At 37.8% G+C, this 14385-nt stretch overlaps 1 protein-coding gene across 1 annotated transcript; it reads right to left on the bottom strand.

Annotated features, from left to right (window-relative positions):
* Positions 1-2027: 2027 nt before the first annotated feature.
* On the bottom strand, positions 2028-7321 carry LOC135627131 (mannose-6-phosphate isomerase 1-like). The gene is made up of 5 exons (XM_065133108.1): positions 6771-7321; positions 6397-6564; positions 4977-5186; positions 3453-3719; positions 2028-2670 (listed from the first exon to the last, which is right to left on the bottom strand). Exons 1-5 carry the CDS (start codon positions 7080-7082, stop codon positions 2350-2352), a joined length of 1278 nt encoding a protein of 425 aa, XP_064989180.1. The 5' UTR covers positions 7083-7321; the 3' UTR covers positions 2028-2349.
* Between the last annotated feature and the right edge of the window lie 7064 nt (positions 7322-14385).

Genomic DNA, 14385 nt, shown 5'->3' with positions numbered 1-14385 from the left:
TGATTACAAGCATGAATCCTATGTTGTCCGACATGTCACTAGTTCATCCGGCACTTCGTCCGATCCTTCGACGTATCATCCTCTCCTTCGGCATATTACCAAAATAACATATTGACTCCTACAATTTCCGATCTTCTTGGCACAATGTCTGATCCTTCGGCCTGATGCCTGAACTCATGGCATGAAGTCCTTCTACCGGTACATCAACCAATCCTTCGGCTCAACGACCAATCTCCTGACATATTTCACTTCGACCTAACTTCTGATTCCTCCTACTTTAATCAATTTATCTTTTCTGATCGAAGTTAGTCCTACGTCACTCAAAACGTAAATTAGATCGTTAACTCATCAATTGCTTTCATCATCAAAATCCGAGATTCAATAGGGTACTAGATCTCCATCCAACTACCGAAGCCTCTTAGATTAGTGGGTCTCTACCCAATAATCTCTTATTGGCTCTTATTGGATCTTATCCATATGATCCAATAATTCAATGGCTTATTGGATATCCAATAAGATATGGGCTCCAACGGATATCTCACATCTGAACCTCTACTCATTGCAACACCTACCATATATGTGTGACCCTATAAGCCCAATATCGAGTTGGCCGTGAGTCATTCCTATCAGAACTCCTTTTGGCTCAATGAATTATTATCTTCATAATAATTCACTCAACTCATCGACTACGGACGTACTAGGCCACTACGCTGTAGTTCTTAAACGATATAAGGGAATATAATCCGTTGGATCTGTCTATCCTCAGTTACCGTGTATCTATAGTCCCTCATTCATCTAATACCCTAAAGACTGTATACCAAGTATAGTGCTGTCAAGCCCATACAGTTTCTACTCGAGTCTCACTCTAATCGGATTCTCCTAGAAAACTCTTTCTCTCTCAATCCGAACGACCCTAGTCATAGATTTGTTTGAGTAAGAACACATGAGATATTCCTTTCATGATACTAAGAGCGGATGATCTTCTATAGACACTCAATAGCCCTTGAAATGTTGACCATCACTCCCGATGATCGATTGTGTTAAATCTAAAATTTTATAGGCCTATAAGTCCGGTATCAAATAGTTGAGTACTCATATAGGACATCCTTGATGTCTTAAGTCTAAGGACAAGATACACCACTAGGATGACAGAATCGATATCTGATAATAAGACATCATCAACCATCCAGCATTTCGTAAGCGGATTAATCAGTGAACTCATTCTCCAATATGCACCTGCACTATATCCCTAGTATCCTCACACGAGTAGCTACGAGACCAACCGCCTTCATCATATCGACATATATATAGTACATTAGTCTGTCTAGTTATCTCGATGTCCCTCTCGAATAACTTATGACCGAGATTATTTAAGGTTTGTGTTTAAAAGTAAATCGGTTTCATTATCTTGATTTCATCACGATCCGATTCTTATTGCACAAATCCATAAACATAATAATATATTCATACAATAAGTAATATAAAATAATAAAATAATAAATAATATAATATATAATAAATAATATAAAATAATAAAATATTAAAATAATATAATAAAAAATATATATATCATTTTATACGTGTCATCATTTCATATGATTAGCTGCATCAATAATAACATTTTTCCCTGGCACATGTAAAAGAGAAGAGAAAAAACTTAACAAACATGCATCAAATTCCAATCGTCACTCATCAAGGACTACTAATTCGAGATCTTAAAAATGGAATACAAAGTTAATTATTTTTTATGACTAAAATAGTTAGATCTGATTTAAAAAAAAATAGTTTGATATTATTTATTTTATATTAATATATATTTAAGTGTGAAAATGGTGACAGACTAGATGAGCTAATATAACAATAGCCATATTGCTCACTAAACCTATACAACCTTTTCCTTTAGTAATTATTCAAAATTCCATTTGTACCAGTAAAAGATCTGCTAGATTCATATTTTCCAATAACACCACTTGAACAGAGAAGAAATTCAGATCTAATAATATATTGGCGAAGCGGACAACTTGCACTTAAACACTGAAGCATACACATGAATGAACCTTTTTCTCCCTTCTATCAGAAACTATCAATGTCTTGAACAAAAAGAATCTGGAGTTATAATAATAACAAAAGTTTTTCATTTTTTCCGTAGAAAATTATCAAATATGTTGAACAAGATGGTCTGCAGATTGCAATGACGGCCAACATATTAGTTGTTCTGATAGACATCGACTATGCTTTTCTTTTATTACTTAATAACACAAGTGAACTACTAGATTATATCTCATACCGTAATGAATGTGCGACTCCCAATATTTAATAACCTTGCACTGCTAAAAATTGAAGCATGCATTAAGCAAATATCCTGCTGTTCACTCCAGCTCGATACAGCTTGATCAGTCCATCAGCACAAGCACTTAGTCTAATCTCAGTTTGAGCAGGCACAAAATACACATCCCCCTCCATTATCTTCAGTTCCTCAACCACAGAACTTACCTCCATTCTGCCCTCCCCAGCCACCACAACAAAAATAGATGGTCCTGGTATGGCAGAGAACTCAACAGATTCTTTTGACGGAAGTAAGCATCGATCAACTTCAAACTCATCGAATGGAGGTCTAAACCGTGATACATAAGGGTTTATGGGACTCCCTCGAAGAATTTCAGGAAAGCCCTGCACAAGTTCACATGAATAATATTACTAGCTTATCATACAGGAACAAAATTTCTGTAGTCGAATCAAATAAAGTAGATCGATAAATATTTACGGTGAACAGGAAGCTCTTTATTCATAGTGCAATTCTATAAGCAAAATGATAAACAAACTTATTACATATCCCACATGGACGATCAATCTAATAGACACCAACATCCTATTTAGGCTATTTATATGTATGTGGTTCATCATGCTCTATCATCTCCAAATATACTCATCCGACAAATACATAATTTTTCCAACATTTGCTACACGCTAATGACTTTCCTTTTGACCCACCTCAATGAAAAAAATAATCAGCAATTTTTTGCAGAATGAGGCTACTACATAGCTAAGTACGGAACTATTTCACCTTGCTGCATCATCCTACACCGTCTGTGCAATCAAACTTTGTATAAATCTAAAAGTTTCAAAGGCCTAGCTTCAATATTGTCATAGCAACCACCTATTCCAGACTAAGAAAGAAGGTCAGAAAGCACTAACAAAAAGTAAATCAACATCACTAGAGACATTTTGATCACTAAGCTCTTTCAAATTAATCTCTTCAAAGAAAATTGCAGGAGCAAAATAGTAGCCCAGTTTCGAAATTTATATAAGTGATCTTGCTAAACATATAGACATGTATCACCTTTTCTTAGTTATCAACAATAGTAAATGCACATAAGTTATTTTATAACCCAGGAATTAGTATAAGTTATTGTTATTTAGAAAGGGAATTTTCTATTTAGAAGTTACCAGACCTGTTTGTATGTCAGCATTGAACAAAGAGTTTGCTTGTCTATGTACTTGGGTGTCAGTCCAGCTCGCACAACATTGTCTGATGTCGCCATACATTCGATGCATTCGCCTGAAATATAAGCATGGGGTTCATTTGGACCAATATACAGTGCTTCACCTGGGCTGAGCTTCACATAATTGAACAAGAAGGCTGCTATAACCCCAACATCAGCTTGGTACTGCTTCTCCAGAAGTAATACAAGCTGTTCTTTCTCAGTTAATGTCCTAATCTAGTAGAAGTAATGAAACTAGTTAAAATTGCAACATTTGAGTAACAACAGAAACTGGGAAAGAGTTGCAAAGTATTTAATAGTCTCAGCTCTAAAGCAGCTAGAAAAAAAATGTTTCAACAATAACTAATCAAATCAGTCTGGGGAGAAAATTATGATACATACAATCTTACGCAAAAAGGATCATTTAAAGATGAGTTTGAAGACCTACATTAGATTATGAATAAAGAGCACCAAAACACTCTTGTTATTATTGTTATTCTCCCTCTATCATTCCCTGGCCAGTCCTTGATCAGGGGCCCATTTATTTGTTTGGCTGCAGGTGCTTGGACACTGCAGTGAAGGAAAATCAGTCTTCAGAAGAGTCTGAAAGACTGTAAGATTGGCCAAAGGCCGCTGATCCTTGTCCATGCAGTGAAAGGAGTAATGAGACTTCATCTGCCGCCCATAGGAGTCATAGGACTTCTAATTCCAGTTGTACAGCAGACTCAACTGGACTTTTAATTCCAGTAGTATAGCAGATTCAACTGCTGTAAGATGTGTCCAGGCCCATGTTTGCGCTGTAGCTGCTACTATGAGCCTTGCTTGCTGCTGTTGGATGGATGCATGGAGAAAAGAGGAACTTGCATTGTGACATATAACAAATATGATATAATTATAGAATCCAGTATAGATCAGATACATAACATACATGTATCTGTGTATTATCCAGTTGAAATGCTTTAACTGCAACACAACACAAAAAACACTTCCAAAAAATGCCAATAGTAAAATAAAAGCATCTATATTATGTTTTAACAGCAAAGTGGCGGCTTAGTTGCAATGACATGAACAAAACCAAGTTGACAATTATATGAGCAAATGAGTCACGACCTAAATTTCCACTACAGTTTTAAAACTTGCAAAAAAATAAAGGACTAAAACCTGGTTGACAAAAAAAAGATGGAATATGCACCTACGTTAGCATTTGGTTAGCCAGATGGCATGTGCAAATATGGATAACTTGAGAGTGAAAATGAACAAAATTAAGAGTGAAACTATAAATTTTGAAAGCTGACAAAATACAAGGATAAACATCATCTAATTAAAATTTTACTTTTAGTTATTGGCATATGGAAACTGTACTTAATTTTCATTGAGAAGTATTGGATCAGAAGGCAATTGGCAATTACCAAAGTGACATAGAGACATTCATATCATTGTCCTCTAGTTACATAATTTCAAAAGCAAATATAAAGTTTGCACACCAGAGTATACCTTATTTTCAAGGTCCAAACGAGCTTTTAATTTAGAAACCAGTTCTGATACAGCCTCTTTACTTGCTGTCATAAGCTTAGTGAAGACTAATTGCAGAAAAGATTTTGCATCCACATATCCATTTAGATCCTGACTTAAAATTTTGCTTGCCTCATCATTGCCAAGCAGCTGTGTAATTTCCGGTACAGCAACAAGTACATCCTTAAGCTCCTGAACAGTCACAAGATGACCATGAACACAATATTCCGCGTCTTGTTTCACTATCTTACAAATAGATTCTATTTCTAGGTATCAAAATGAATTGTAGAAAAAAAAATCATAGATAAAACTTACTAATTAAAGATGACACAGGAAGAAGCTTATTCTTCATATGATATAGAAGAACTTGATTAAGCATTACAGTTCAATACAGCACAGAAGCGAAATTACAGACTTCTTCACATAATGCAGTCACATTTCTTTCTGAAAAGCAGAAAGCAAATGCGGAAAGTATTATGAAGGTCCTTGTGATTAAAATTTGGCAAGAAGAGAAAGAAAGGCCATAAACCACAAATAAAATAATATCTAACCACCACTTGAAACTATAAGAGGCTTTAGGATTCATTGAAAAGACTGAAAGTCGTATAAGCATTCAGGATTGGTTCTGTACTAACATCAAAATATAAGGGAATATGCCCCATAAGAGCATATCTAAGAGGCAAGGGGGCAATAATATATAGTTCAATATTGGCAAGCATGCCAAAGTAATATAAGCTAGAAATCACATGAACAAAAGACTACATTAAACAGTTAGATCAATGCATACCAAGAGTTGGTAAGGTGTATTGGTAGGTGCAAACAATAGCATCGATAGTACAAACAATGAAAATAGAATGAGGTTCACATGTCCATCTACTTGTTGAGCCCGTTAAACACCATGATAGCATAATAAAATTCTCGCATTGCAAAAGTAATGAATGTGAAATAAAAGAAGGAAAAAGGAAAATTTTAGTGCAGCTTACATTCTTAAACCAATAAGTTTACATGACTGATCATATAACCAATTCGGTAAAGATCATAATGGTAATTACAATCATCGAACATCATATTTTAAGCTTTTCAATAAGAAACAGGTTGAATTTGCTGAATTTCCACCATCTGTTATCTTCATCATTTATACAGTATAGTAAGGGATTGCTTTAGATACTTCAACTCTTCCCAAATGTACATCTATAAAAAAAATCTAAACCTCCATTTTTTCTTTTCCATGAACGAGTGACAAGAAAAGATTTCCATCTAGAAAAGGGACAACAGGAAAAAAAAGTAAGCATTAGAGTACAACAAGATCATCAAAGAGGCTACCTTTACTACTAAAAGACGAGGCGAGCAAAAAGCAATCCAGAGATTTTGAACTACAACCAGAGAAAAATTACATATGTACCTCGATGCTGACAAAACCACATAGCGCCTTGAACTCGGTTAGAGCAATCGCCATTTCTGGCTTATGGTTGGGGTCCTTATAAACGCTCGGCCGCATCTTATGTAGCATCCTCGCCAACTCCTTATCGGGATGCGCTTGTATGGACAACGCTTTTGCCACTGATAAGATCTATTCCCCATCCACCGGCAACAAAAGTGAGCATTAATTTAATGACCAAGAACTTCCAACAGCCTACTTCGACACCAAAAGATGAAAGATGCCTACTTTATCAACAGAACGCTACGAAACAAAATCAGAATCAGAGAATAAACTACGTCAAATCCAACTGAAAGAGCAACAGGCACAAAAGAGAGACGCTGGAGCACAGGAGCAACCTTGAACAAGAACGGAAGGTCGTTCCCCCACTTCTCCACGACCTTATTCCCCAGAGCACCAGGGTTCGCCCCAGTCCACTTCTTGAGCGTAACCGCCTTCGTTCCCGATCCCTCCGCGGCCACCACGAATGAGGGGCCAGACTCGTGCGTGCCCATCCAGAACTCGGCGTAGGGCCGACCCAACTCGATCTCCTTACCGGAGTTCCGCCTGAACAGCCGTGCGACTGTCGATTCCTCCCCAAAGCGGCCCCAATCGTAGTTCTGGACCGAGCACCGCAACCGCAACGGCCTCTGCGACGCTTCCATCGCCATCTCTACCCTACCACGAGCCGTCAAACACTAGAAGAAGCCGGCAAGAAGAGGCGAAGGCGAGAAAGGCTTCTGTCCGCCAATGGCGAGCGCTGGTCGCGAGGGTTTTAATGCCGAGAAGGAAACGGGAGGGACGGGGGCCGATGGACGGAGATGGTATGTGGTGAGAGACCCACGAGGCCGGTCCGCGAGCTCCGCTCGAAGCCGCCAGCCGTATCGATTCCTTCGTAATAAACATAGCGTTCACCGAGCCGAACCGAGACGTGCGAGACGACTCGACGAGCTTGTAACAGAACGTGACGGTGACGCCGTCTTAAACGGGTATGACTTCTAGTGATTGCTGGATCAACCTCTCGGCCTCATCGATCTCAAAAATTACCAAATAACCTGCGCACGATCCATCCCGATGTGTGCCACGTCGAAACCACTATGCTGCCCGTTGGATCGTAAAGGAACGGCTGATGACATGACGTTGGGTCACGGGTGTCCCGTGCGCTGATCCTACGGCTAGATGAACGAAGCTGTCTGTTCTACGATTCGTGCGGATAGAGTTGTTTGGACGTGTGTTGATTCACGTCATCAGCTCTGGCGTTTCGTTTCATGTTAATCTGCACAATATTCCAAATATCAATATGTAGAAGGAAAAAAAAAAAAAAGGTACAAACAAATCACATCCAATTCATCCTACAGATACATGAAATAATTTTTTTCACGTCTAAAAAAAGAGCTAATATTTAATACTTTGATGATATTTATGGAGATATTCTAATAATTAAGATGTTAGATTATATTTTAAATAAGCAGTATGGTGGTGTTGTAATGCATAATACTTTATTAGTTTAACTCGAGATACCTTTGGAGATGTTCTAAGGAAGAGAAACCCACCCCAAGTTAAATACGATGAGTCGAGTGATCCAATGTGCATAGGTTTTAATTTAATATTTGACAAACGTGTCTGAGTATTTGCCCCACCTACCTTGCATTTTACATGTCCTTGACAGTAAATATGATGCCCTCACCGTATTGAATTGGATTATAACGACTTAATAGGTATAACATTATTAATTCGAATTTAAATATTTTGATGTAATAATTTTAATTTAATCAAGTTACTGAGCATGATGATATATCTAAGTGAAAAAAATATTATTCATTGATCTCAATTTACTTAGCCATCAAAGAGTAAAATTGGATTATAAGGATTTTATGGATGTGCTAGTTGAACTAAGATTAAACATTTTGATCAAAGGTCCAAACTCATCCAGTGAGTGAATTAATTATTATATCAGAACTGACTGAGCTATATGGTAGGATTTAACAAAAAAAATTAATGAGGAAAAAATATTTATCATGTCAAATACATTTCAAAAACCAAAGTTCAGGGCTCAAGATTGTTCTTATATTTATTTTCAGAAACACAGGGACATGTGGTCTTGATATATAAAAAATGTGGTATATATGTTCACTTGGAGATATTTAATTATCCGCAAAAAGGGTTTCTTCTTTACAGCAAATAGTCCATCTTATACTTCTTATTGCCTCCGTGTAAGCCACTTTTACTATGTGTTTACATCGAACTGAAATCTACATGTTTGAAACGTCAAATATTGCACCTACATTGGATTCTTAAGTCAAACTTATTTTTATTTTTTCATCCTACCAAATATTGTCTATTCACATATTATTCCTCTGTTTTAATTGCAACCATGAGTAGCAAAGACCGTAATACCTATACTTATAACTTGCAACAGTTGTTCCTACTTGCAAGCATTTAAAAAATTGTAGGCAATAATTGATTCCTCTTTTTAGGACTTGGAATCTTTCTCCTCCAAAAGTTTGAGAGCATATTATTGGTTATGGAACTTGAGTGATCATACCTGTAACTGTAGGCAATATAATTGATTCCTCTTTTTAAGACTTGGAATCTTTCTCCTCCAAAAGTCTTGAGAGCATATTATTTATTGGTTATGGAAGTTGAGTGATCATACCTATTAACTGTAATACCTATAAAGAGCACACATTGATTCTTCTTTCTAGGACTTGGAATCTGTCTCCTTGTAAAGTTTTAGAGTATGTTATTGGTTATGGAACTTGAGAGATTATAAAACCTTTACTGACCTTGTCATATATGACCAAGACATCACATGTGGAGGCATGGAAAGCGAGGAAAGGCCACATCATAACAATGGTGGATCCAAAGTTCGCCCACCTTAATTGTAGAAGGTGCTTCCCCCATAGCAAGCAAAAATGATGTGGTTTACTGCGAAGCCAAGCATATGCCACCCATCCCAAGTAAACGAATGAGGTTTATCCATGAACGCTGGCAGCCGATCAGCATATTACCATCACCTGATCACCAAGAACAAGGAGGAAATAGTTGCCTTGTCAACATTTTGGCCTCTTTAATTCACAAACTCTGGCATCAGGCTATCAGCATATTAAGAAGAAGAGGAAACATGTGTCTCATCATCATATCAGCTCTTGAACTCACAAATCCTTTCATTGGACCCTTAAGGCTTTGATATAAGCTTGCATATTTAGTCCAATATTGAGCCAATCTTTTCATTTGCAGCCCTTTTGCTGACCCACAAATCAGGAACACCATTCAATTATGTGCAAAAGGAGTCCTTTTCGGCAGCATATAATATCATTCTTCTGTGAAGACAGTTGATATCATGAAAGTTGTGGATTTCATCAAATCCTTAGGCTGTGGTCATCACCATCAAGAAATTGAGAGTTGAAGACCATTATAATGGGAATCAGTTTCACGAGCCTGTACGTCATCCACTTTGTGCCACAAGAATCATGCAGAAGCCTGATCACATCAAGAAGAGTCCAACTTCTAGCCTCTCAAGAACATACCTGTAGTAGGTTGTCTATGGTCCAAGGTTTCTTCCTTTCTGTATCAAAGAGAGAGGTTTCAGCTTTAGACCAAGGAAGACACAAACATGGTCCAAAAACTCAACTAATCAATAAGAAACTGAAACCAAGGTTGAAGAAATCAAACACTGTCAGATAGAGCCAGATTTCAGCGACTCAGGAGATGAAGTGGAAGACACTGATCAAAGAACAAACCTGCTTGCACATTAAGTCATTTATGGACATTTAGATTGGTAAAGGAGAGAGCCTTCAATGACTAACCAGCACAGCACTGCTGTAAGCTCTGAAGCATTTTGTTATGTTTATGGTTCCTTGAGCAGTTTAAAGAACATCCAGAAGAGATCATGGTTGCAATCAGATCAAAGGATGAAATAGGATTTCTTTCAGTTTCAAATAATATTAAACAACAATGGTTAGCGATCTTGATTCCACTGCTAGAGATCGATCATCTTGAGCAGTAAAGAAAGGGCACTGCAGTTATCTGACCAACATATAACAAGAAAGACCAAACTGCTGACACACTTGATCTCTAATCCAAAATGGGGTCGTTTAAATTGCAAGGCATTCTTGCCAGTCTAAATAACAGAAATGTCAAGGTGTAACTGTAACTCAGCTTGGTCATCCTGAATCCCCAATCAGCACATTAGATAGAAACTACTCTAAGAAGAAATGAGAATGACTATATCTCTGAACCAATTCCAAGAGATACAAACTTTGCCAAGATCAAGAGCTCATCCCAACTAGTTATTTCTGTCTGACATATCAAGCCAAAGAAAAGATCCAAACATAATATGTACAATATTTGCGATTGAAAGCTAAAGAAACCACTGAAGAAAGCAAATGCTACCCAGTAAGACTCAAACCACTGAAGAAAGTAAATGCAACTCAGTGAGACTTACTTCGAGTCAAGAACAAAAACAAGTTAGCAGTCTGACTGTCAGGGGCAAGATTGATCCCTCATCATCATCACTGATAGGTCCCATTAACAAGGAGAAGAACATGATTGCTATCTTTAGGTCAACGAATCACAACATCTGCTCTCTTCAATGCCACAATAGTAGACACATGAACCTGAACAAACCAAGTGAAGAAGATTAACTTAGTGAGGACATATGAAGAATCATATAGAGTACTTTCTAAAAAAATAAAACCCTTGGTCCATAAACAAAATCAAGTCAAATTTATCATGGAAAAATCATGAATCAATAGGACTATGCAATATCAATGCCAAAGGCAAATGACCATTAGAATCTTTCCTTTCATATTTTTTTCAGAAAGGTCATAAGGGATCCCCCCAATATACTTACCAGGTTATAAAACCCTCCACAAGGACTTAAACTCAGAACCTCTTCAAGATAAAGAGCAGAACAAACCACCAGGCCGAGGCTTAGATAAATATTCCATTAATGTTGACAAATGATAAGGTTAACAATTCATCCCACTAAAATCTACATATGCAACACAAAATGACTTCAGCTTTCCTTCCTTTGGCTAGTTATATATCTACATATCGTTTGATCAATCGATGAATTATATATGAGCTGGATTAAAGCCGATAATATAGATCTTGGGAGAAGGAAAAGTTAAAACAGAAGTTATTAAAGTCTCAAGAAGTGCTAAGGTGCTAAGGTCTCTTGGAACCTAGCACTAGGCGTGAGGCAAGGTGTGCACCTAAATAAAGAAGCGTGCACTTAAATGGAATTGATAAGAAAGTAATTTAGAAAGCTATTCAGTTATATGTAAACAAACAGAATGTTAACTTTAACTTGTTAGCTTAAATAGTATAATATTTTGTTCATTGCAGATTGCATGAATACAAGGACAAGGTTCAAACTAAAAAAAAGAATAAAATATTTATTAGTGTTAATTCCGGTCATCAACCCGATAAACCATAGCTGACCCGATATGGCCTGGTTTTCCAAATCTTGCCACGTTTAGAATTGAAAAAGAAGTCTGTCTTGGAGTGAAGTGACATCTGAAAGCCTAACCAAGGAAAATGTTCACCTTGAGAGTCCTTGATGAAATCTATGAGATCATTTGTTTAGAGGTGAAATTCTTTGGAATCCAAAAAATTTTCAACTTTTCAATCTCGGTTCAAATATTTCCTACAAGATTTATATTGGAGGCATGGCCAACAAGAAAGTTAGTATTTGTTCATATCACATTAAAAAGGCCCAAGGAAGTTCAAGAGTTCATAATGAGTTTTAAATATTCACCTAAAAATTTACCAGGTGTATCCCTCTTTTATAATAATTATTCAATTATTCTATAACCATCGTTGATTATAGAAAATTAAATACTTTAAAGAAAGAATATTTCTTTTAGATGTCATACTGATTTTACATGCCCAATTGACACATCTTCGTTTCCAAGCTAACTAAAAGTTCATGTTGAGTCTTGGTTGATTACCTCATATTATTTTATTCATATTGCACTTCGAGGTAAGAGCTTATTCATTATAAAGGGCAATGTTCATCTTGGGAATCCCAAAAATATTGTTTACATCAAAAATAGGAGTCCTCTGCATGCCTTTGTTAAAAATGGATGCATGAGACATGATAGGTGATTTGCTAAATATCGATACATCAGGCCCTTTGATATTTATAACATAATGTCACGAATAAAATTCTAAATAGAATATTTAATGTAATACTTATGTATCTTCGTGTCTTTTTATTTGTTCATGCTTTACACAGCATGTAGAGGGACGATCAAAAGCTTAATAGCCTCATTTTAGTTGGGTTTGGTGACCGTTTGTAAATAAAGGTAGTGTCATGTAGACACTTATGAGAGATACTCGATCTATAGTGGACTATTTTGACTTTTTTTTTATGGAATTGTTCAAAGCTTGTAAAGTGTATTTGTAATTTGCATTGGCTATGAAGTGTTTTCGAAAATGTTTGCTTGTAGATCCCGAGTGAGGCGTTTTCTCTTTTGTAGGTCCTAAGGGACCATGGGAGGTTTCGAGGAGGTTGACCTTTATGGACGGACACGCAAAGGTGCCGCACGACTTAGGCAAAACCAGCTAAGTCCGTGACATATGGTATTAGAGCGGGACAAGCACTCATAGAAACACTTAGCATGTAAATGTGGGGTCCTAGCGGGGCTGCGTTGAAGGTAGTCAGCATATGCACGACCGTTTGAGAGAAAACGAGCATGGAGATGTAGGGAAAAGGAGTCGCTTGGAGGAGCGGGCATCTGAGAGTAGTATTCAGAGGAATGGGTAACCCTTCATGTAAGAGGCACCACGAGAACAAGCAAGCTTGGAAGAATGTGTAGCGCACAAAGGTTGGGATGACTAAATTTAAGCTACGGCTCGACGTTGACAACTATACTTGATGGTGCTCAAGGCAAGCGAGGTGAGGGGAATTACTAACTCGAAGAATTCGATACTCATGCAAGGGCTTATATGCAGACAATGGAATGTTCGTGGTCATCCCAATGTGATCGAAACTCGATGCCATAAAGCATTGAAACTTTCTCTTCGATATGAGAAGGATACGTCTATAGGAGGCTGAAGTGTGCAGCGAGTTCAGCATGTTACTAGGCCTTGAGTGGTGCAGCGAGGGCTGTATTGACATGGAGTCGCAATCTAGCAAGTGCATTTGTAGAAGGCAGAACAATGCACAGTTTGTTTAGCAAATCGGAGTAGTTTAAGGGGATGGTGGTCTCCGAAACTTTTAGAGAGAAGGAAACAAAGAGAGATATTGCTCCAACGGGATAGATATCCAAGAGGGATAAGTCCTGGCTCTCTAGAGGGAGAATCATGTGCAATAAACCACACATGTTGAGGAGTAGTACCTCAAAAACAATAACTTCATAAAGTTTAATGGACCGAGCGAGCAGCGAGGAGTCGTCACATGATCTCACTTAAGAGAATACATTGGTGGATGCATTGCGAGATCAAGTGGGGTAGTGACCCAAAGCAACACAAATGAAGGCACACTTAAAGTTGACATGGAGATCAGACTCAAGGAAGGGCTGACCCATGGAAAGGTGGGCGTGAGGGCCACCGTCAACTCAATACAAAACGAGGAGTGGAGCAACTTGGGTATAACTTAGCGAAGTACCCAATCCGCATGAAGGGAGCTGGCATAGAAGATGGGATATGGAGCGGAGGCACAGAGCTTTCCTTGGACAAAGGTCAAGGACATGAACTCTTGCAAAGGCAAGAGCAGGATCATGTTGTTCCATGGGTCCTTCATTCTGATGGAGCGGACTCATCTTGTATGGTGCCAAAGACAAAGGGAGTTTCTGGGCACATGCACCTTATCTTGGAGAAGCATTTGATGGAAGAGCTAAGGTGACTTAACTTGCAGAGGCAAAGTTGGGTTCAAAAGACCTTGGCACAGGGCAAGAGGATGCGGAGGCGAGTACTCTTGAAGAATATACTATAGTGTTGCCATTCAAGTTGCTATGAAGGAAG

The sequence above is a fragment of the Musa acuminata genome, chromosome BXJ2-11, assembly GCF_036884655.1.
Source record: "Musa acuminata AAA Group cultivar baxijiao chromosome BXJ2-11, Cavendish_Baxijiao_AAA, whole genome shotgun sequence".
Lineage (NCBI taxonomy): Eukaryota > Viridiplantae > Streptophyta > Magnoliopsida > Zingiberales > Musaceae > Musa > Musa acuminata.
This window is presented reverse-complemented; position numbering and strand designations above follow the sequence as displayed.